Source organism: Podarcis pityusensis (genome assembly GCF_964106645.2).
Source record: "Podarcis pityusensis genome assembly, chromosome: 8".
In the NCBI taxonomy this organism is placed as follows: Eukaryota; Metazoa; Chordata; class Lepidosauria; order Squamata; family Lacertidae; genus Podarcis; species Podarcis pityusensis.
In genome coordinates, this window is record NC_138033.1 from 16166848 (window position 1) to 16188672 (window position 21825).

The 21825-nt window shown below is 43.5% G+C and overlaps 2 protein-coding genes across 3 annotated transcripts in view; both read right to left on the minus strand.

Moving 5' to 3' along the window:
• LOC308484478 (protein NKG7-like) overlaps positions 1-21825 on the minus strand; it is a 102736-nt gene that overhangs the window by 23503 nt on the left and 57408 nt on the right. The gene's annotated exons all lie outside the window — the stretch shown is intronic.
• LOC308484486 (protein NKG7-like) lies at positions 821-17286 on the minus strand. Of its 2 annotated transcripts, none has more exons than XM_081019484.1 (5): positions 17221-17286; positions 10814-11032; positions 7099-7245; positions 5295-5408; positions 821-2555 (listed from the first exon to the last, which is right to left on the minus strand). In XM_081019484.1, exons 2-5 carry the CDS (start codon positions 10980-10982, stop codon positions 2521-2523), a joined length of 465 nt encoding a protein of 154 aa, XP_080875610.1. In that variant the 5' UTR covers positions 10983-11032; positions 17221-17286; the 3' UTR covers positions 821-2520. The 2 variants fall into 2 exon arrangements, with proteins under 2 accessions (XP_080875610.1, XP_080875609.1); XM_081019483.1 differs by lacking the exon at positions 821-2555 and adding an exon at positions 4011-4375.

Sequence of the window (21825 nt, forward strand, 5' to 3'; positions counted from 1 at the left end):
TCATTCAGGAATTGTTTCTCTTGATGATGTTCAGCTCCTGTCATAGGATATAGGAAGTTGCCTTAAACCAAATCAGACCATAGGTCCACATTGCTCTGATTTTCTACACTGAATGCCTGATCTACCTCTTTAAACACCATCAGCCTGCATCATAGATTTGTATAACGGCACTATAATACCTGCAGTTTTACTGCAGTTTTATTTTCAGTTCTTTTCATAATGGTCCCCAGCATAGAATTTGCATTTTTCACAGCTGCTGCGTACTAGGCTGACATCTTTGTTAAGCTATCCAGTACCAACCCAAGGTCTCATTCCTGGTGCATCCCTGCCACTTCAGTGAACCTCATGAGCATATGTGTGAAATTAAGGTCTTCTTCTCCCGACATGCATCACTTTACGTAAGTATATATTGAATGGCACTTGCCATTTTATCGCCTTTTCACTGAGTTTTGAGGAGTCCATAAATGGATGTTCATTTTATTGCGGGGAGGGGGAGATTTTGCACACAGTCACTGAGAGAAAAATAAAGCATTTTATTTTATTTTAGAATCTCTTTTTGTAAGATTGGTAATGTCAACATGGTTCAGGGTCGCATATTTCTTTTTCCGAATAGTTTCACTGGAGGTAAATTTAACAGTGCTCAGTTGGGATGCCTCCAGATTGTCCCTGTTTCGTGGGAAGGAGTCAAGTACAGGCTGTAAATTTAAGTTTGTGCAAATGAAGTGGAAGAAAGTGCTTGGTAGCCCTGACACTACAAATTCACTTTAAAAACAGAAACAGAGAGTTCATTTTTTTTTCAAATAATATTTATTATTTTCAGTAGATAAACATAGTAAAGAAATGAAAGATTAACAATAATAAAAACAAACAAAAAATAAAAGAAAAAGAGAAAAAAAGAGAAAAAAGATACATACAACATATTACCACTTAATTAATTAAAATTAAGTACCATCCATCTTCATAAACATAGTATTTGACTTCCTCGAATCTCTTCCATCCGAATTTCTTAGTAATTATATGTAGCAGTTACCAATATCAGTGTTTCAAAAGACCATATCACAGTCCTATTCATGTTACATAGCTTTCCTTATTGTACATTTTCTTATTTATAAATTTAATTCCATTTTAATCCTAGGCCTAATTGTTTCTTTCACTGGGAGAATCCGCGAGCAGAAAGAAGAGGAACATCAAGAAGACTGGAAGAAATTTAAAGACTATTTGAATAAATATTGTAATATTAAAGATATGGAACCACTTGACAGAAACAGAGAGTTCTATTAGATGCTACTCCTTTAGTGTAGATCCACTGAAATTAATGGCTATGACTAACCTAGGTCATGGGTATACTCTGATTAGAAATTAGTTGACTACAACCCTTAGGTTGACGGGGGGGAGGGATGCATTGACAAGTGGTGTGTTTTGTGTGTGGAGAAGTGATTAACGGGAAGACATATAAACATCCAACAGTGATGAAGGCAGGATGAATGCTGATTGTTGCATAACTGCCCCACAAGCAAATCAGAATGGATGCTCAATAAAGACCAGACACAGTCTAACCCATTTTTTGCAAGCCCATCTGGATGAATGCTCAATAAGTAGGTTGTCTAGGGGAACATTCTGTTAAAGAAAAAGTCACATTCAGGTCTAATTAAAATGCCCCGAAGGAGCTTGGCAAGAAGAACCATTTTTCTCAAAGAACTTGCATGTTTGAGAGACAGACAGAGGAAGGCCTATCAAGAGATGGAGAAGAGGGAGGTTCTGTTGCTTCTAATGACTTTGCAGGGCTGTCTTCTGGCTGCAGAACCTGACCTGATTCTTAATCAAAAGCCGTGTTTCTGTTGTCATATGCAGGCTGCCTTTTAGGCATGGGAATCTTGGGGTTCATTTTAAATATATTATTCATCATTAAAACCACAAGATATAGGAGAAAAACAGGTGAATCACAAAGGTCATGTGCTCATACAAAATGTGAAGGCAATACCGCAAAGCATATGATTTACTGCATAGCCTTAGGCTATTCCTTTCTGCTGAATGCATAGAAGATGTCTGGTCTATTCATTCCTTATCTTTAACCCAGCCACTGACTACTGTTCATCACTATTCTTCATTAATAATAGTTCCATATACTAAGCAAACAATATCCTGTATATACTCTTTAATCTCTTTTTAAAAAAATGAATGTCACCATTTGGGGAAGGAATGATTTCCTTCTAAACCAAAGTTAGCCTGTCTTTTGCTCTCCTAAGTCAGAAAGGCCAGTGGTATGGGATGCTGGGAGTTGTGTCTTCTGTTGGTAGCTCTGTTCCACAGTACTGAGTTAATAGATTCCAATTTGTGGTGAAGGGACTACGTTGCTGTTTCTTAACCCTATTGCTATCATATAATGCATCAGTTTCGTCATGAAAGTATAGTTATTTCCTCCAGGTCCAGCTTGTCTTGGTGCAGGCTGTGTTTGCATCCCACGTGATCAACATAGCTCCAGGTGTCATCTGAAATGGTAGCAAAGTCTTTCCCTCATGTTCATGCTGACCCATCCAAGAGGAAAGCCAGCGCACCTGTCAGGAGAGAGAAGGAGCTGAATCGGGCAATTGGCAGAGGAGAATAAAACATCACCCAAGATATCCTGATCATTGACCCCAAGATTACTTCTCTTTCTCAAAGATGGGAACATGCGCTGATCCTCAAACCCCTGCCATTCTAATGGACGGACACATACCGTATTGGCCCGAATATAAGCTGCACTTTTTTTTCCAAATTCCAACCGCGAAAAGTTAAAGTGAGGCTTCAATTCGGGACCTTACAAAAATTGGCTTTCACGAAATCGCTGCTGAAACAGACATATGGTAAAACGAAACAAAAAAAATGTTGTATTGCCAATTTGAGACTGTTGTGCAATTAATTCTAAGGTCATTTATCGCTTTCCCCATATCTTACAGTGCAGTATTGATTTTTTAAAATTTGCATTTACGCTGCTACGGTGTTTAACCCACTTGCGGGTCCTCTCTAGTATCCGTAGGATTTTCTTCTACATTTGCCATTTACGGGTGTGAGTGCCTGCGGAACTTTAAAGGAGCGGCTTATATTCGGGTATTGTCTTTTTTTCTCTACCCACCCCCCTTTGAATTTTAAAGGTGCAGCTTATTTGTTGGTGTGGCTTATATTCAGGCCAATACGGTATTTTCTTCCACAGAACTACATTCTTTGCACATTTTGAGACTTTTGCAAGGGACAAGTCCTAGGTAGAAATGGAGGTGTCTAGGGATAGGTGGATCAGCCAAGTTCTAGCCTGTTACACCCCATTCTCACATTAGTATGTAAATTGTTTATTTAAGTTATGCAAAAACATATTAAAAATGTATTCACAACATGTATTAGTTCAATGTATACATTTCTATATGAATTTGATCACAAAATGCATATGCTGAAGCCAAGACGTCCCTCCCTGAGCCATTGACACCAAACTGGGAGGGGTAGCTAATGCTGCAGAGGACATAATCAGAATTCAAAATGACCTTAACAGATTGGAGAACTGGGCACAAGCTAACAAAATAAATTTCAATAAGGACAAGTGTAAGGTTCTGCACTTAGGCAGGAAGAACCAGACGCACAAATATAGGGTGGGGGACACCTGGCTTACTAGCAGTACATGTGAAAGGGGTCTAGGGGTCTTAGTAGATGACAAGCTTAAAGGAGTCGACAGTGTGATGCAGCAGCAAAAAAAAGCTTACGCTATTCTAGGCTGCATCAACAGAAGTATAGTGTCCTGATCAAGGGAAGTAATAGTACCACTCTATTGTGCCTTGGTCAGAGCACACTTGGAACAATGTGTCCAGTTCTGGGCACCACAATTTAAGAAGGATGTTGACAAGCTGGAACATGTGCAGAGGAGGGCAACCAAGATGATCAGGGGTCTGGAAACTAAGTCTTATAAGGAGCGCTTGAAGGAGCTGAGTATATTTAGCCTGTTAAAGGAAAGACTAAGAGGAGAAATGATAGCCATCCTTAAATATCTTAAGGGCTGTCACATGGAGGTTGGAACATGCTTGATTTCTCGTGCACTGGAGAGTATGACTCAAACCAGTGGCTTCAAGTAAGGAGATTCCAACTAAACATTCAGAAAAACATTTAACAGTAAGAGCTGTTTGGCAGTGGAACAGACTCCCACAAGAGGTGGTAGACTTTCCTTCCTTGGAGGTTTTTAAACAGAGGTTGGGTGGCCATCTGTCATGGATGCTTTAGCTGAGTTTCCTGCATAGCAGGGGGCTGGACTAGATGACCCTTGGGGTCTTTTCCAACTCTAAGATTCTACGATTTCATGTGACATATCAGCCAGAAGTCCACTTGAGGATCCCAATTCCGTTTCTGCTCTCCCACACTACGGAAGGAAAGGATGGCAAAGCCATTAGCAAAGACGTCCACCCTGAACACACATGATCCTGGAAACACTCAAACAGTGTTGACTTTGATCATAAGAAGCTGCCTTATGCAGATATTCTCCTTGGTTCACTTATAAGTCATTGGGCAGAAGTAGATGCTCCTCCCCACCCCACCTACATCTGTTTTTATAAGTTTTCAAAGGGATGCACTGTGGGGTAAGGCAAAATCAATATGCAATGAGCTGCTATTTTTGGAATGAAAACAGTTTATCAAGGAACGGTTTACCGGCTCGAAAAAATAGATCTAGATTGTCTGTGTACTTCATAGAGGGTGGGGAAAGTACTCGGTATCTGTTCATTCTGGAATAATGAATATACAGCTAATGTCTCTGGAGGAGTTTGTAAGGAATAAGGCTAATGAATTCCAAATTGCTGAAGTTTTGTACAAATGCACTTCTGTAGTCTGGAAGTCCTGTCTACATACTCAGGTCAAACTTGATTCAGATGTTTTTCCTGCCCTTCAAGCTGAATCTGGGGAAACCTGATTCCTTCAGAGGGTAGGTAAGAAGGGAGAATGACATTTCTGAATGGTTTTCAATGCAAAACATACAGAAGTAATCCATGCTTTCAGAAAAGCAGCACACCCAGGGGATTGGTTCACATTCCACCCTCTTCCTCTTTTGCTGAGAGTGGAATCAAGTGTATGGCATGTCACACCCGGAAACTGTCCAATATGTGAACCTCTACCCACAGCCAATGTGGCACGCTGCCAGGGGCACGACTACATGATGATGCTAAATGTGTAAATCAGCCCCAGACTGTTCTGTAATGAAAGAATGCAGCTGGGAACTCTGAGCGAAGATAAACCTTGAAAGGAAGACATACATTTTCAGCATTTCCCATTCGACAAATACTCACCAGTCATAAGGAAGAGAGGAAAGGAGGCCCAGCCCAAGCCAAAAGACCATCCGTAAGGGCCTTTTCCTTCTGTCTGCCCTGTGAAGGTGGCCATGGCAATCATGACGCAAAGAGCTATTAAGGGGGGGGGGGAATGCATTAGGATATTAGATTATGTATAAATCAAATCCTGGAAGCTGACCAGGAAAATTCAGCTTGTACAAAATGAAGAGGCTCAGTTGCTCACCAAAGCCAAACATCGCCATCAAATTATGCTGCTGCCGAAAGATGTGCGCTGGCTGCCAGTTAACTGCCAGGGTAGGCTCAGGGTGTGGTTATTGGTGTACAAAGTCCTAAGCAGTTAGGAACCAGCATGCTTAAAGGATTAACTCACCCCCTACATCGCAAGCTGACCACTGTGTTCTGCAGGAGACAGCATCCTGCAGGCCCCAGCCTAGTAGGAGGTTCGTTCCACATTATGTCAAAATTGGGCCTTTGGTGTGGTGACACTTGGAAATCCCTCCCACTACATATCCTCAAGCACCTTCTCTCTTGTCTTTTCAGTGCCTGGTAAAGATGCTCCTCTTTCAACAAGCCTACTGAAATCTTTATCTCAGCTGGTATCTGTACTGGATCTGAATGGATCGATATGCGGATGCTGTTGTTTTAAACAGAATTTTATATTTATGGTTGTTATTTTTCAAATTGTTTTCATATGCCGTTGTTTAACTGTCTTTATATGTGTAACATGCAGTAAAAAGATGTGTGCCATCACTCTGCAGTTCACTTGAACACAGACAGGTGGCGATGTAATGTACAGTGTGATGAGAAGTGGTGGGTGGGTGGCCCAGGTGAGATGTAGAGGGACAGCCGGAACAGGCGGCAGCCACTGCCCTGCTCTGCTGCCCTCCTCTGCCTGCCAGCCCAGTGGTTTATTCTCCCAGGACCCAGAGAACCAGGCTGGTCAGCACAGCTAGTGGCCACCTTCCTGTGCTGTTCCTCTTCCCAGGCAAATTCTTCATCCCGCTTGGTTGTGGCAGCATGAGGTTAAAAGGGGAAAGTCTTAGAAGCATGCTATGCTCAAGAAGGGGGATGTGGTTTTCATTCAATGGAAGCCACTTCTCCTTGCAGTGTGCCTTTTGAAGCCAACCCACATGGCTGATTTCCAACTCCAACATAGCAAGTGGAAAGCAGTTGCTCTGGGGAGGCTTTGAAAGCCCTTTGTACTCCCACTTCTCCTTTGTAACTCCAAAACCAGGGATGGAAAGGGCTGGGGTTGCATTGCACCTTTTAACCAGATCCATCAATTTGAGTGGGTCTACTCTGAGCATATGCCTGTTGTCTTTGTCCATGGAGGAGACTCTTGAGAGTCCCATGGACTGCAAGAAGATCAAACCTACAAATTCTTAAGGAAATCAGCCCTGAGTGCTCACTGGAAGGACAGATCCTGAAGCTGAGGCTCCAATACTTTGGCCACCTCATGAGAAGAGAAGTCTCCCTGGAAAAGACCCTGATGTTGGGAAAGATGGAGGGCACAAGGAGAAGGGGACGACAGAGGACGAGATAGCTGGACAGTATTCTTGAAGCTACCAGCATGAGTTTGACCAAACTGTGGGAGGCAGTGGAAGACAGAAGTGCCTGGCATGCTCTGGTCCACGGGGTCACGAAGAGTCGGACACGACTAAACGACTAAACAACAACAGCAACAACTCTGAGTATAACTTAGTTCCGCTAATAATAGTTTGTCAGGTATATACATCTGAGTTCTGGGGTTTGAGGAGCTTGAACTGACTGTGGAATCAGATGGTTATGATGCCCAGGTTACCTGCAACAAGGCTGGCTACAGCTGCGGTCTTGGTCTTGGAGAGGGAGCCAAATTGAAAGTCAAAAAATTTGCCAATAAGCGTAAGGCAAGAGACGGCTCCAGCAATCATCCCGAAGAACATGAAGGCTCGGGTAGCATGGTAGTAATCTTTCAGGAAGGAAGGAAGAGAAAGAAAGAAAGACGGTTAAATATATCAATGGGATTGAACAATAGGACTCATTCAGTACAGACTACTGTCAACAGTTCTTTTTTTGTTGCCCATAGCATCCATTTTATGGCGGTACCGACATAAACTTTACCAAGATATTGGTACCAGCATACAGAGAGAGAGAGAGAGAGAGAGAGAGAGAGTAAAGGTCTTAACTATAGTCACACTGGGCTCTCAGGCAGTTGAAGAACCATGAAAGTTTCTTCCTGTTTTGAATACCATACATTGAGTACTTCTAGCAGAATGCATTGGGTGTTGTGGGAGGGCTAGAACCTCCAGTGGCAGATACACTGTGCTCTTTTTGGGATAGTCTGTCCACTTTTAATAATAAATAATGATAATAATAAGACAGCCAAGCTCTCCTTGGTGCCCCACACTAGGCCAACACATTCAATGCCGGAGATTGATGGTGATGGCAGAGCCCTGAAAGAGCAATCCTCCCAGATTAACAATGCTACAAACAGTCCGCGATTGGTGGAGGATGGAGAAACCTGGAGGTGTCATCTCATGCAAGGTGACTACTTCGCCTTCGCGCACCCAGGTCTCCGTCACACAAACCAGGTCAACCCTCTTCAAGATAAGGAAGTCTCGCAAGGTGGTGGTTTTATTGCCTATGGACCTGGCATTGCACAGCACCAATGATGGAGGTAGGTAATCCCTGCTCACCCTACCCATGTCCCTTGGGATGGGGTGTAGATTGGAAGGGGTTCAAGCATCACCGCATCTCAAAACCCTTCGCCGATAATATCTACCCCCACCACCGTTCCTCCCTTGTCCTTCGACGGTGGCAATCCCAGACCCCACACTAGCCTCCCCTATAAAGGAATGATATACCCTCACTAACATAACATCCCTGGGCCAAGTCTCCCGAATTGAAAAGGTATAATATTGAGATGAAAAATCAGCAGGACAAACATCCCCAGTAGGTAAAACCCATCCAGCCACACCCCAGGTAGCGAGGGGAGCCCCACACTGGTCTGCTAACTGTCAATCCCTCTCTCCCTCATAAGGGAGCCAGGGGGCTATTAACTCTTTCTGTGCCTTTGGGAGTATTAATGAGGCATGCGCTGTAAGATGGGGGTCACTAGCGAGCAGAGAGCCAGCTTCATGTTCAGAGACTCCGTCCGTCATCTTGCCAAAGATGCAGTAGGGAAAGTCGGTCGTTCTTGTAAGTTTTAGGAGTATTAAGCAAAGGCTCTGGTGTAGCCTGGGTGCTTGGTTTCAGCAATCTATCCATGGCATGAAGTTCTTTAGAAGTTGTTGCCATGAGAGTGTCAGGGTCACCGTGTTCATCTTATCCATCGCTATCGCTTGGGACAAGATCAGGAAATTGCACAGGTGTCTTTCTTCGAGATGAAGGGCTATTGGGCATATTTCGATATTGTGTTCCGGGCTCTAATGTCCTTATGTTTTGAATTGAGATCTCTGTCTTTATACTCAATAATCTCCGCTTCAGTTCTTCTAATTCTGAACTCACGGGTTTATCTTCCTCCTTCTTGCAGGTAGTGTTTCTATTGTTTAATTTAGCTTCCCTTATCGGTGTTTGCTTTGGTTCTCTGCCAGGGAGTAGCTGCCTCACTGTCTCATTCTTGAAAACCCTTACTGGGTGAGACCGCCATAAGATGTTTTTCATCTCTATAAGTCAAGATGGAAGAGCTGGAGTTCTAAAAGTCATAAACTGGTGTGTGATGTTTCTTATGCTGGGCAGGAAATGTAATTTTTTCAGATCGACTTTTTGGTAATGGCAGTTCAAAAGCTGAGATAAGGACGCCGTAATTAACCTACGATTCATCCACCTGTACTCATTTCGATGAATCTCAAGCATTATCTGGTTCGCTTGGAGGACTTGGCAAGGCCTTATTTTATCTGTGACTCGTATTGACAGGTCACTGGCATAGTTGTATCTAATCCTCCTTTTAGCCCTTTGGGCATTTATAGAGGGAGGACAATTATCCAAGTATTCCTCTATATTAGCGATTTTGGTGAAAATTTCATTCAGTCTTTGAAGAACTAAGACCACAGTTTCTGCCAACATCATGCAAATCTCTTGGTAAGGGTATAAATCTGGAATCTTCTGGAAACAAGTTCCTCTATTGTCTTGTTCTAAAGACATGGGTGGGTCAGCATTTGGGATAGGGGGAATCCCTCCTACTCCTGTTTTCTGGGTCAGATCATCTCCTTCCCTCCTTGAAAGGGGGGGGGGGGTCGGATCATCTCCTTCCTTCTTAGACTGGGGGAGGGTTCCCCCAGGACAGTTTGCTCTGTTTCTGAGCTAGGAATGAAGGTGTTTGCTTTCCGCCTCTTCTCTGCGTTGGCGGAATTGTGAGTCCCAATTATGCTGTTTTGGCTCTTAATGCCTCATTTTTTCCTTCTAGCAGGCATTCCAGATAATTAGAAGCATTCTATCAGGTCAAGGCCAGGTCTTATGTTCAATGGATGAAAACTGTGCGTTAGTCGCAAAGGCTGCACTCTATCTTCTTTAGTGTTCCTTGTTACGCTAAATCGAGTTGAGCCATAAAACAATAGGTAATAAAACAATAAAACAATAAACCAGTAGGCTAAAAGCAAAGAAAACAAAATGACAACTCAAAATATAAACATAGGGTCTGAAAATGGCTAAAACCTAATTAAAAGCTTAATTGAGGGCAGGAGGTTCTGGCTAGGCTGCTACCTCCGTCGACATTTTGGCTGTATACCCACCCTGCAATCAGCTCTCACCTGTGGCTCCTAGTCAGCATGTGGCAATGGCCACTTCCCAGGAATGACTTTGACTGGCTGGCGTGAAGGCAGCCAATGGGTCTCAGACCTTCGGTGAGCTAGGGACTTCCCCTGTGTGCAAAGAGAGGCTCTGGTGGATTGTGCAGATGAGATCAATAGTGGGTCCAATGATCAAGAGGGTGGTTTCTGCACATGCTGAAGATGGAAGTGAGGGGCAGATGGGGCTCATCAACCTGGGAAGACATCTGTAGCATAGGTGGCAACTCCCTGGGTGCTCGAGCACCCACAAAATTCCCCATGAAGGGGCCGGGCACCCACAAATTTCGGTGCGAAGGCCATGCACGCTGCATGGCACCCACAGCCCCAGGCACCCACAGTTGCAGGGCCAAGCTGGCACTCCTGATCTGTAGGACATCTAGGAGAAGGAAGGAAATCTCTGCTGCTTCGTGGGATATCTACAGGAGAAGAAAAGGCTAGGGAGTAAACCCTACACAAGTCCAGAGTGGAGTCCCTAAGACTGTTGGATGACACCTTATATGTCTCCTTCCAGCAACTTCTGCAGCTAAGCTGGTACTCTGCTTTCCTTTGGACCATACCAGCAAGTCCAAGAGCACAGTCTTGTCACCTGAGCACCCCAGGACCTCCATAAACACTGCTCAGGCTTGCACCCTGGGGAGATCACGTCGGTGCGGCTAACACAGTGGTTTGACTTCGCTCCCGGAGGCACACTCAATTCTCACACTCACACTCAACAACAGTACTCAGAGCTGAAGACAGAGAAGTTCTTACCTGGCACATCCATCCCAAATGAATGACAGCCATCTTTGGAATTACAACCTACCCACAGGCCATTGTTGAAAACACTGTTTTGCAACCAGTAATCTGAGCCCAGGGCAATGAGGAGGAACAGGAGGCTGATGAAAGCGCAAGCCACAGTGCTAAACTGTAGGACATTCATTGCGAGAATGCTCAGCTATGTAACACAGGCGAGAAATAAGGATGATGAACCTGCGGAAAGGAGATATTCATGTTATTCTTCGTCAGTTGCATTCCCTCCAACCTTCCCCAGATGAAAATAGGGACATCTCTCTAATTTTTATTACATTTTCTGTTTTACAATTTAAAGTACTAATGTTTACATCCTTAAGATATCAGTGACTTCCCTTCTTCTCTTCCCATGGTTCGTTTTACATATCATCAATCCCTGCATATTTTACAGAGACTATACCATTCAGTATTCCATTATTACATCCATCATAACTTATTTACACTCCTGAATTTATCTAAATGCTGCCAGCGTTTTCAGCTGTACACAGTTATTTCCCATATATTCAATAAACATTTTCCAATCTTCTCTGAACATATGCTCTTCTTGTTCTCTTATTTTATATGGAAAAGAAGAACATTTGCCACTAACCTCAAATGACCCTCCTAGACCCTCCATTTGTTGTCCATCTCCCGAGCATTTTCTATCAGAAGAGGGGCAAGTGTAGGGCTGACATATTTCAAAAAGTGAAAATCCAGAGCTGCTTTTTTTTTTTTTTGGGCAAAGTTGCTGAAGTTTTTAGGCAAAATCTCAAAAATAAATTACATTTTTGAGCTATTCACATGGGAAATCGCCAAAATCCTGACGTCCGACATTGGTTGCCATACGACAGGATTTTCTGGACATTTCCTGCCCAGACGCTGCTTCTGAATACTGCAGTATTCCAGCTATGTTGTTTTTGTTGTTGTTGTTATTATTATTATTATTATTATTATTATTATTATTATTATGTCTGGGAAATTCCTGACGTATGGCAACCCTAGGCAAGTGCCATCTCCATCACATCCGACAAGACATAGAGCACATGCCCTCCCCTGCCCTGAGAAAAATCCCTTAATCCCATTTTTTGTCCTGTTTTATTCTTTGGTAGATTTACAAAAAGAAGGAGGAGGAGGAGGAGGAGAGTTTGGACTTGATATCCCATCTTTAACTCACCTTAAGGTGTCTCAAAGCAGCTAACATTCTCCTTTCCATTCCTCCCCCACAACAAACACACTGTGAGGTGAGTGAGGCTGAGAGACTTCAGAGAAGTATGACTAGCCCAAGGTCCCTCAGCAGCTGCATGTGGAGGAGCGGAGACGCGAACCTGATTCACCAGATTACGAGTCCACCGCTCTTAACCACTATACCTCTTTCTCCCTGCCCATTGTAGCCCTGTCCTCTGCCTACCCCTCAGAACTGGTGGGTCACATGGGGCAGGGCCTTGATGGTGGCAGCCTCTCATCCTTCTCGGCCGCTCTCCAGCAGCCGCTAGGAACTGCCCAAGGGGAAGAGGCCAGCAGTCACGGCCATGGAAAGGCAACAGTGTACTTTCCTTGCAGCTGCTACAGCCATAGCCACTGCTCTGGACAAGCACTGGCTCAGCTTGGCAGCAGTATGTATGTATGTATGTATGTATGTATGTATGTATATATGTATGTATGTATATATGTATGTATGTATGTATAAATTAATAATAATAATAATAATAATAATAATAATATTAATAATAATAAATTATTTATGCCCCGCCCATCCAGCTACTCTGGGCGGCTCCCAACAGATTAAAAACAGAATAAAACATCAGTAATTTAAAACTTCCCTTAACAGGGCTGCCTTCAGATGTCTTCTAAAAGTCAGGTGGTTGTTTATTTCCTTGACATCTGATGGGAGGGCATTGCACAGGGTGGGCGCCACTACCAAGAAGGCCTTGTGCCTGGTTCCCTGTAACCTCGCTTCTCACAGGGAGGGAACTGCCAGAAGGCCCTTGGAGCTGGACCTCAGTGCCCGGGCTGAACGATGGGGTGGAAACTGCACTGGCAGGGGAAATAGGGATGTTCCAGGAAGAAACAAGCGGCAGGGGTGGCTTTCGTGATTCCAGGACTGTCCCTGGAAAATCAGGGCACTTGGAGGGCATGCAGTTGCAGACTATGTTTAGATTTTTATTTTAAAAGGTCTACAGCAGATTGCGCTGTTGTGAACAGAAGATGTTCGCAAACTCAGCAGACTGTGACAGGCATTTAGCATTTCTATACTGCAGGTCCTCAGGGTGCTTTGCAAGTAAAAAAAACTGTTCCCTCCTTCCCTGTCCTGCTCTTGATGACCTGGTTAGTGGTTAGAAGTGGAAGGATCATTAGGCGCGAGTGATCATGCTCTTCTGAAGTTTACTATACAGCGGAAAGGAGTAGCCAAGCATACTAGGACTCAATTTCTTGACTTTAAGAAAGCCGACTTCATAAAACTTAGGGAAGTGCTGGGTGAGATCCCATGGACAGTAATACTAAAAGGAAAGGGAGTTCATGATGGCTGGGAGTTTGTTAAGAGGGAGATAGTAAAAGCACAACGTCAGGCAATACCAATGAGACGGAAACATGGAAGGTGCCTAAAGAAGCCAGGGTGGCTATCTAAAGAACTTTTAACTGAGTTAAGATTAAAAAAGGATGTGTACAAAAAATGGAAAAGGGGGGAAACCACCAAAGAGGAATTTAAACAAATAGCCAGCACGTGTAGACACAAAGTCAGAAAAGCTAAAGCACAGAATGAACTCAGGCTTGCTAGAGAGGTTAAAAGCAACAAAAAAGGCTTTTATGGGTATGTTCGTAGCAAAAGGAAGAACAAAGAAACAGTGGGGTCACTCAAAGGAGAAGATGGTGAAATGCAAACAGGGGACACAGAAAGGGCTGAACTCCTCAATGCCTTCTTTGCCTCAGTCTTCTCCGATAAAGAAAACAATGCCCGACCTGAAGAATTTGGAGCAAATGATTCAGCAGAGGAAACACAGCCCAGAATAACTAAGGAGATAGTACAAGAATACTTGGCTAGTTTAGATGTATTCAAGTCTCCAGGGCCAGATGAACTGCATCCAAGAGTATTAAAAGAACTGGCAGATTTGATCTCAGAACCACTGGCAGTCATCTTTGAGAATTCCTGGAGAGCAGGCGAAGTCCCAGCAGACTGGAGGAGGGCAAATGTTGTCCCTATTTTCAAAAAGGGGAAAAGAGAGGACCCAAATAATTACCGCCCAGTCAGTCTGACATCAATACCAGGGAAGATTCTGGAGCAGATCATTATGCAAACAGTCTGTGAGGACCTAGAAAGGAATGCTGTGATCACCAATAGTCAGCATGGATTTCTGAAAAATAAGTCATGTCAGACTAACCTGATCTCGTTTTTTGACAGAATTACAAGCCTGGTAGATGAAGGGAACGCAGTGAATGTAGCCTACCTTGATTTCAGCAAGGCATTCAACAAGGTGCCCCATGATATTCTTGTAAAGAAGCTGGTAAAATGTGGTCTTGACTATGCTACCACTCAGTGGATTTGTAACTGGCTGACTGACCGAACCCAAAGGGTGCTCATCAATGGTTCCTCTTCATCCTGGAGAAGAGTAACTAGTGGGGTACCACAGGGTTCTGTCTTGGGCCCGGTCTTATTCAACATCTTTATCAACGACTTGGATGATGGACTCAAGGGCATCCTGATCAAATTTGCAGATGACACCAAACTGGGAGGGGTGGCTAACACCCCAGAGGACAGGATCACACTTCAAAACGACCTTGACAGATTAGAGAACTGGGCCAAAACAAACAAGATGAATTTTAACAGGGAGAAATGTAAAGTATTGCACTTGGGCAAAAAAAAGGAGAGGCACAAATACAAGATGGGGGACACCTGGCTTGAGAGCAGTACATGTGAAAAGGATCTAGGAGTCTTGGTTGACCACAAACTTGACATGAGCCAACAGTGTGACGCGGCAGCTTAAAAAGCCAATGCAATTCTGGGCTGCATCAATAGGAGTATAGCATCTAGATCAAGGGAAGTAATAGTGCCACTGTATTCTGCTCTGGTCAGACCTCACCTGGAGTACTATGTCCAGTTCTGGGCACCACAGTTCAAGAAGGACACTGACCAACTGGAACGTGTCCAGAGGAGGGCAACCAAAATGGTCAAAGGCCTGGAAACGATGCCTTATGAGGAACGGCTAAGGGAGCTGGGCATGTTTAGCCTGGAGAAGAGGAGGTTAAGGGGTGATATGATAGCCATGTTCAAATATATAAAAGGATGTCACATAGAGGAGGGAGAAAGGTTGTTTTCTGCTGCTCCAGAGAAGCGGACACGGAGCAATGGATCCAAACTACAAGAAAGAAGATTCCACCTAAACATTAGGAAGAACTTCCTGACAGTAAGAGCTGTTTGACAGTGGAATTTGCGGCCAAGGAGTGTGGTGGAGTCTCCTTCTTTGGAGGTCTTTAAGCAGAGGCTTGACAACCATATGTCAGGAGTGCTCTGATGGTGTTTCCTGCTTGGCAGGGGGTTGGACTCGATGGCCCTTGTGGTCTCTTCCAACTCTATGATTCTATGATTCTCTATGATTCTATGCTCTCACAAGGGATATCTTACGCAGGAGGGGTAGTGTTTACTGTAGTGGCCCCCAAGTTTTACCTTCCCTGAACCACCTGAAAATCACTGAGAAACTCAGACCCTCCAAGTGTCCCTATTTTCCAGGGATGTCCCTGATTTAGAGAAGCCATCCTGGTTTTTTATTTGATCCTAGAATATTCAGCTTTTCCACAGAATGCCCCTGTTTGCAATGGAGAAATGTTGGAGGGTATGGAGTTATCCAACCCCCGAGTTGTCTGAAGGCAACCCTGTATGGGGAGGTTTTAAAAAATGTTTTATTATGTTTTTATATATGTTGGAAGCTGCCCAGAGTGCTGGGGCAACCCAAAAAGATGTGCATTACTATTAATAATAAAATTATCATTATGGAATGGGACGTCCCTATTTTCATCGAAGAAATGTTGGAGGGTGTAGAATAGGCATCTCCAACCTGCAGTCCTCCAGATGTTTTGACCTACAACTCCCATGATCCCTAACTAACAGGACCAGTGGTCAGGGATAATGGGAATCGTAGTCCAAAACATCTGGAGGGCCGAAGGTTGGGGATGCCTGGTGTAGAATCTTGGTGGCACTTGGTGGAACCTAATGATTTCTCTGCCTGTTTAGCAATTGTAACGTGCTCTGCTCGTGATTGTGGCTGATGTTTATCTTTCCAAAAAATATGGAATTCCAATTTTGATGCAATAAAATATAACCCTTCACAGAGCTATAAACTCAGAGTGCTAAACTGTCAATACCTCTTCCCATGGAATTCTGGGAATCGTGGCTCTGTCAGGGAAAGGGAGTTGCCTGCAAGCTCTTAGCACCCTTTACAATTCCTGGGATTCTTTGGGTGAGGTCATGACTGTTTAAAGTGGTATAATAGTGATTTTAATGTATGGTGCTCATGTGGCCTAAATCTACCAGATTAAATAATCAGACTGACAGATTAAAACAGCCTGGGTTGAATTTAAAAGGTGTCCTCAATTAACTAAGCAACAGGGTTGTTGTTGTTGTTTTTAAATAAAGCTAGCTTTAACACAACTTCGCACAACTGTTGGAAGTGGCATATGCCCATTTAAAAGCGTCATTCATAATATAGGATATGCCTCTTCAAAGCAATTACCATTACTATATGTGAAATGAATAATCTAGAAATAAAATATGCTTTCCTTCAGAGCTACTGCTAATTGATATGCAGATTGATGTTCATATAACCAACCAACCATTCAATTAAATTAACCATAAAGCATTATATATATAGCAAAGCAAACTAATACCCTATTTCCACTGCATTCCAGTTTCACATGCACTTAGAGATCCATTCTTCCCTGTTTAGTGTTGTAACAAAAAAGCATCAAAATTCCGCATCAAAACTGTATGCACTTTGCCCTAAAGTACACATTTCTATATCCGTCCTCTCCCATAACCAAATATACATTTTGTATGCTTTTCAGCACATTTGAGACATGCCTATCTGCACTGGAATTGCTCCACAAAATTCAAGGATGGTTCTAATCCACTTGACACCTGTGTTCCAATCTTCATATAAGTCCAGGACTAGTTAACTTTAAAATGTGGACCGAACATACTTCTCAACAAAATAAGCATCATAGAAATTAGAACTAAGAACTTGACTGTGTGTGTGTATGTTTAGTACTTCACTGCATGACACTAGTGCAAAGCAACAGATTTTAGTCCCTCTCACTAGTATCCAAATTAGCTAACCAGCTTGAGGGGGGGGGGGGATTCCCTTTCCCTCCAGCATAAATCTAGAGATGTTTCATCTCACCTGGCTCAGAATCGGCTCCTCTTTTCTTCAGGTGAAGTCAGCACTCTGCAACAAGGGCCAGGCATGCTCTGACTCCACCACCCATGGGATTTGTATTTTAACAGGGATGGGCAGGATCAGCTCCTCCTCTCCAAGGGCACAGCCCTTCTGTGAAAGGCCCCCATCTCTCTCCACCAAGCTTTGTGTTCATTTGTTTCCTTCTTGTAGCTAATTTTTATTAAATTTTGTGTTTTACAGTTTAAAATACTCATTAAAAATATCAATGACTTCCCTACCTCTCTTTCCATGGTTCATTTTACATATCACAAATCCCTGTATCTTTTACAAAAACTGTACCATTCAGTGTTCCACTATTGCATCCATCAAAGCTTATTTACACTGTTGAATTTATCTTAATGCTGCCAGCGTTTTCAGCTGTACACAATTATTTCCCATATATTCGACAAACGTTTTCCAGCCTTCTCTAAACGTATGTTCTTCTTGTTCTCTTATTCTATCTGTTAAGTCTGCATGTTGCGCATATTCTGTCAGCTTGAGTTGCCATTCTTCTTTGGTTGCGACCTCTTTCCTTTTCCCATTTTTGGGCTAACAAAACCCAGGCTGCAGTAGTAGCATACAAAAATAACCTTTTTTTGACACCTGGGAAATTCAGTCTGAATTACCCCCAACAGAAAGGACTCTGATTTTTTTGGGAAAGTACTTTTAAACATTTTTCCCCTAGTTCATTATGGATCATTTCCCAATACTCTTTTACCCTTTTACAAGTCCATGTCCATTCGCTTCCTTTGTTTCTTCTCCAAATGGCTGAGCTGGCTTGGCAGAGGTGGATCGGTACACTTTTTGCTCAGGTGTGAGGATCATTTCAGACTCCCCACCTGTTCTATGGACTCATCCTCCCACAGCTTTAATAGCAGCTGCTACATCTGCAGACATCTGCAGCTGCAGCCGGGGGGCCAACTTGAGTAAAATATTGGGGGGGGGAGCAGGCAAGCCCCACCCCACATAATCGATCACATGATGCAGTGCACACACACCATTTGAATGGCAATGGCCATCAACTTTGGGGGCTCCCAACCACCTCCAGTAATTTACTGGGGGCCCAAAGACCCCACAGCCACTAGGAGTTGGCTTCCAGGGCTGCAGCTGAAGATCAAACCACTACGAAATACACAGGAGGAAGTCAGGGTATTAATGATTCTCCCCCTCTCCTCCACCAGCCAGGTGGCACTACTAAAGGTACAGTAAGTTGTTTCTGTTGGTTTCTGTGTGTTGCCACTGTGCAGTGCTCTTGGAGTCACAAGACTCTGTTTACATTCCAGAGACATTCCAGACTGTTGGAAGTCTCATGGAAGACAGGAGACAGATGTGATGTTACTGGTTTCCTGTTCCTCTCTCTCTCACAGAGAGAGGATGTATTTTCTTTTCTGTCTGCGTAATTATGAATAAAACTCTTTAGCCATGTAGCTCATACTATCTCGTCCTTCCGCATGCTGCTTTGAAACTCTGCTGAATGGGGAATGTGCCTGGAGCCTTATCAGAGGCTCAGGTCATTAATCATGTAGGAGGCGATTCCGGAGGAGCTCGGAGGAATGCATTTTTCAGGTATAACTACACGCAGAGGGCCAGGAAGTGGAAGCAGTGGACCAGATGGGATGACTCGTGGTCCATGTTTGGCCCACAAGCTTGAGGCTCCCCAGCCTACTCAGGTGTGTTCCTTATTGTAGCCTCTTTTCTATGTTCAGCTGAGTTGGGATGAATCCCCATTGCCGATGATCAGAGAAGCCTCTCACACCTCTGCCCCCACTGGATTGCTAAATTGTTGTTTTTGCCAAAGTAATGAGGCTCTTCACTGCAGATGGTGACAGCAGTCACGAAATTAAAAGACTCCTGCTTCTTGGGAGAAAAGCAATGACAAACCTAGACAGCATCCTAAAAAGCAGAGACATCACCTTGCCAACAAAGGTCCGTATAGTTAAGGCTTCCGTTTTCCCAGTAGTGATGTATGGAAGTGAGAGTTGGACCATAAAGAAGGCTGATTGCCGAAGAATGGATGCTTTTGAATTATGGTGCTGGAGGAGACTCTTGAGAGTCCCATGGACTGCAAGAAGCTCAAACCTATCCATTCTTCAGGAAATCAGCCCTGAGTGCTCACTGGAAGTACAGATCGTGAAGCTGAGGTTCCAGTACTTTGGCCACCTCATGAGAAGAGAAGACTCCCTGGAAAAGACCCTGATGTTGGGAAAGATGGAGGGCACAAGGAGAAGGGGACGACAGAGGACGAGATGGTTGGACAGTGTTCTCGAAGCTACCAGCATGAGTTTGACCAAACTGTGGGAGGCAGTGTAAGACAGGAGTGCCTGGCATGCTCTAGTCCTTGGGGTCACGAAGAGTCGGACACGACTAAACAACAACAACAACGAGGCTCTGCTTATGGTGTCCCCTCCAAGTGCCCCTCAGACTCAAAACATTAGGGAGGGGAGTCCTGGGACAAATTTTATACTAAGTTTATAGGAACCTGTACTGGAGTTATTTATATCACAATGTTATTTTATTTTTATTAAGGCATTTCTTTAGGACTTAATCATGCACATTTGTAAGCCGTGTGCATTAAGAAAACCAAAAAACCTGCAGGAAACAGGAAAATCAAACAATACAATATACATCATACAGGAACCACAACCTTGAAATGCCTGCTGGAACAAGAAAGCTTTAGTCATGCATCTGAAGTGCAGGGAGGAGGTTGCTTTTGTAATCTTGGTTTGGAGCGAGTTCCACTAGGTTAGTCCCACTACAATGAATGCAGGGCTTATAGAAGTTATGCTGAGCGTGAGTTATGGAGACACTCCCTTTGACAGATCTGCATTCACAGTTGCCACACAATGGGTCAACATCTTCAGAGAGCTGTCCTGGTCCATCAGACTTCATGGTCCACCTGGTCCACTTCAGACTTCATGAGAATACGTGAAATTTAAATATACAGTCATACCTTGGAAGTCGAACAGAATTCGATACAGAAGTCCATTCGACTTCCAAAATATTCGGAAACCAAAGCATGGCTTCTGATCAGAAGCTGCAGAAGTCACATCAGACATCCAGCTTCCAAAAATAGTTCGCAAACTGGAACACTCACTTCCAGGTTTGCGGCCTTCAGGAGTCAAAACATTCGAGAACTAAGCTGTTCAAAACCAAGGTATGACTGTATATGTATTTGTCCCCGACACGCATGCTTTGTGTCTGTAAATGTTGAATAAGAGCAGCCATTTTATTGCCGATTCACTCAGTTATGCGAAGTCCCTTCAATAGCATCTCATCAAACTCTGAAAGTATCTTTGCACACAGGGAAAGATACAGCATTTCATTAAAAAACAACAACCCCTCTCCATACAAAATTGTTAATGTCAATGTGGCCTGTTTGTTTTTCCAGATAGCTTTATGTTTCACTGGTGTTAAATTTAGAAAGCTCACTCAGGATGCCTCCGGATTGTCAGTTTTGCAGGAGAGGTTAAAGGACATGCTATAACTTTATGTTAATAAAATAGATTAAAGTGCTCTGTCGCCCTGGCACAACAAATCCACTTTTCAGAATGAAACAGAAGGTGCCATTCAATTCTAGCCCTATTCATTCATTTCAATGGGTCTACTCTGAGCAGGATTTAGTTGGCTAGAATTTAGACTATTTGTGGTTAGAGAGGTGATGGGGGTGGATTGACAAGTAGTTTGTATGTGTATTTGTGAAGAAATAATGAGAAGTCAAGTAAACACCTGACAAGCAGATCAGGATGAAGACAGGATGAGTGATATTTGTATAACTGCTCCACAAGCAAATCAGAATGGATGCTCAATAAAGACTGGACATAGTCTAAACTCCTCCTAACCTTTTTATTTTTTGCAAACATAACAGGATGAATAAACAGGTTGTCAGTCACATTCAGGTCTGATTAAAATGCCAGAAATGAATTCAGGAAGAACTTGCATGTGAGATGATAGATAGAACAGTTGTGTTGCACCAGCTGAGTTTTCAAGGATGTCTGCTGGGTACAGAACTTGATCTCCTGATTCTACAGGCAATTCCCCACCTATGCAGGGATGATGTTCTGAGGCACCATGCGCTGAAGTGAAATCATGTATATTGGGAACACCATTGGAAAAGCCTGCAAACACTATCTAAACCTCTGGAAAGCCTTGAAAGCCCCTTTAAAGTCCACCACAATCACACTCTCCAAACATCCTTTCTCAAACTCAAATTCTCTACAGGACTCAAGGTTCAGTGCAAAGGCTCCTGGGACTGGGAGACACTGTTTTCGCAACGTTTTTGTCATTTCCATGCTCTTTTAGGGCCATTCCCCTCACCTTCCATGCCACTTCTGGGTTCACGGTGATGTGTGCATGAACAGTCGTGTATGCCTTGAACATGCGTAAATGGAAGGTTGCCTGTAAATCCAAAGGCATATTTCTGTCTTTGTAATGAGGTTGCCTTTTTTGGCTTGGGAATCTGTGTGCTTGTATTAAAAATATTCTCTATTAAAACCACAAGATGTGAGACAAACAGAAGAATAACGATAGCCAATTGCACATAAAGACTATACAAAATTTGAAGGCCAAAAC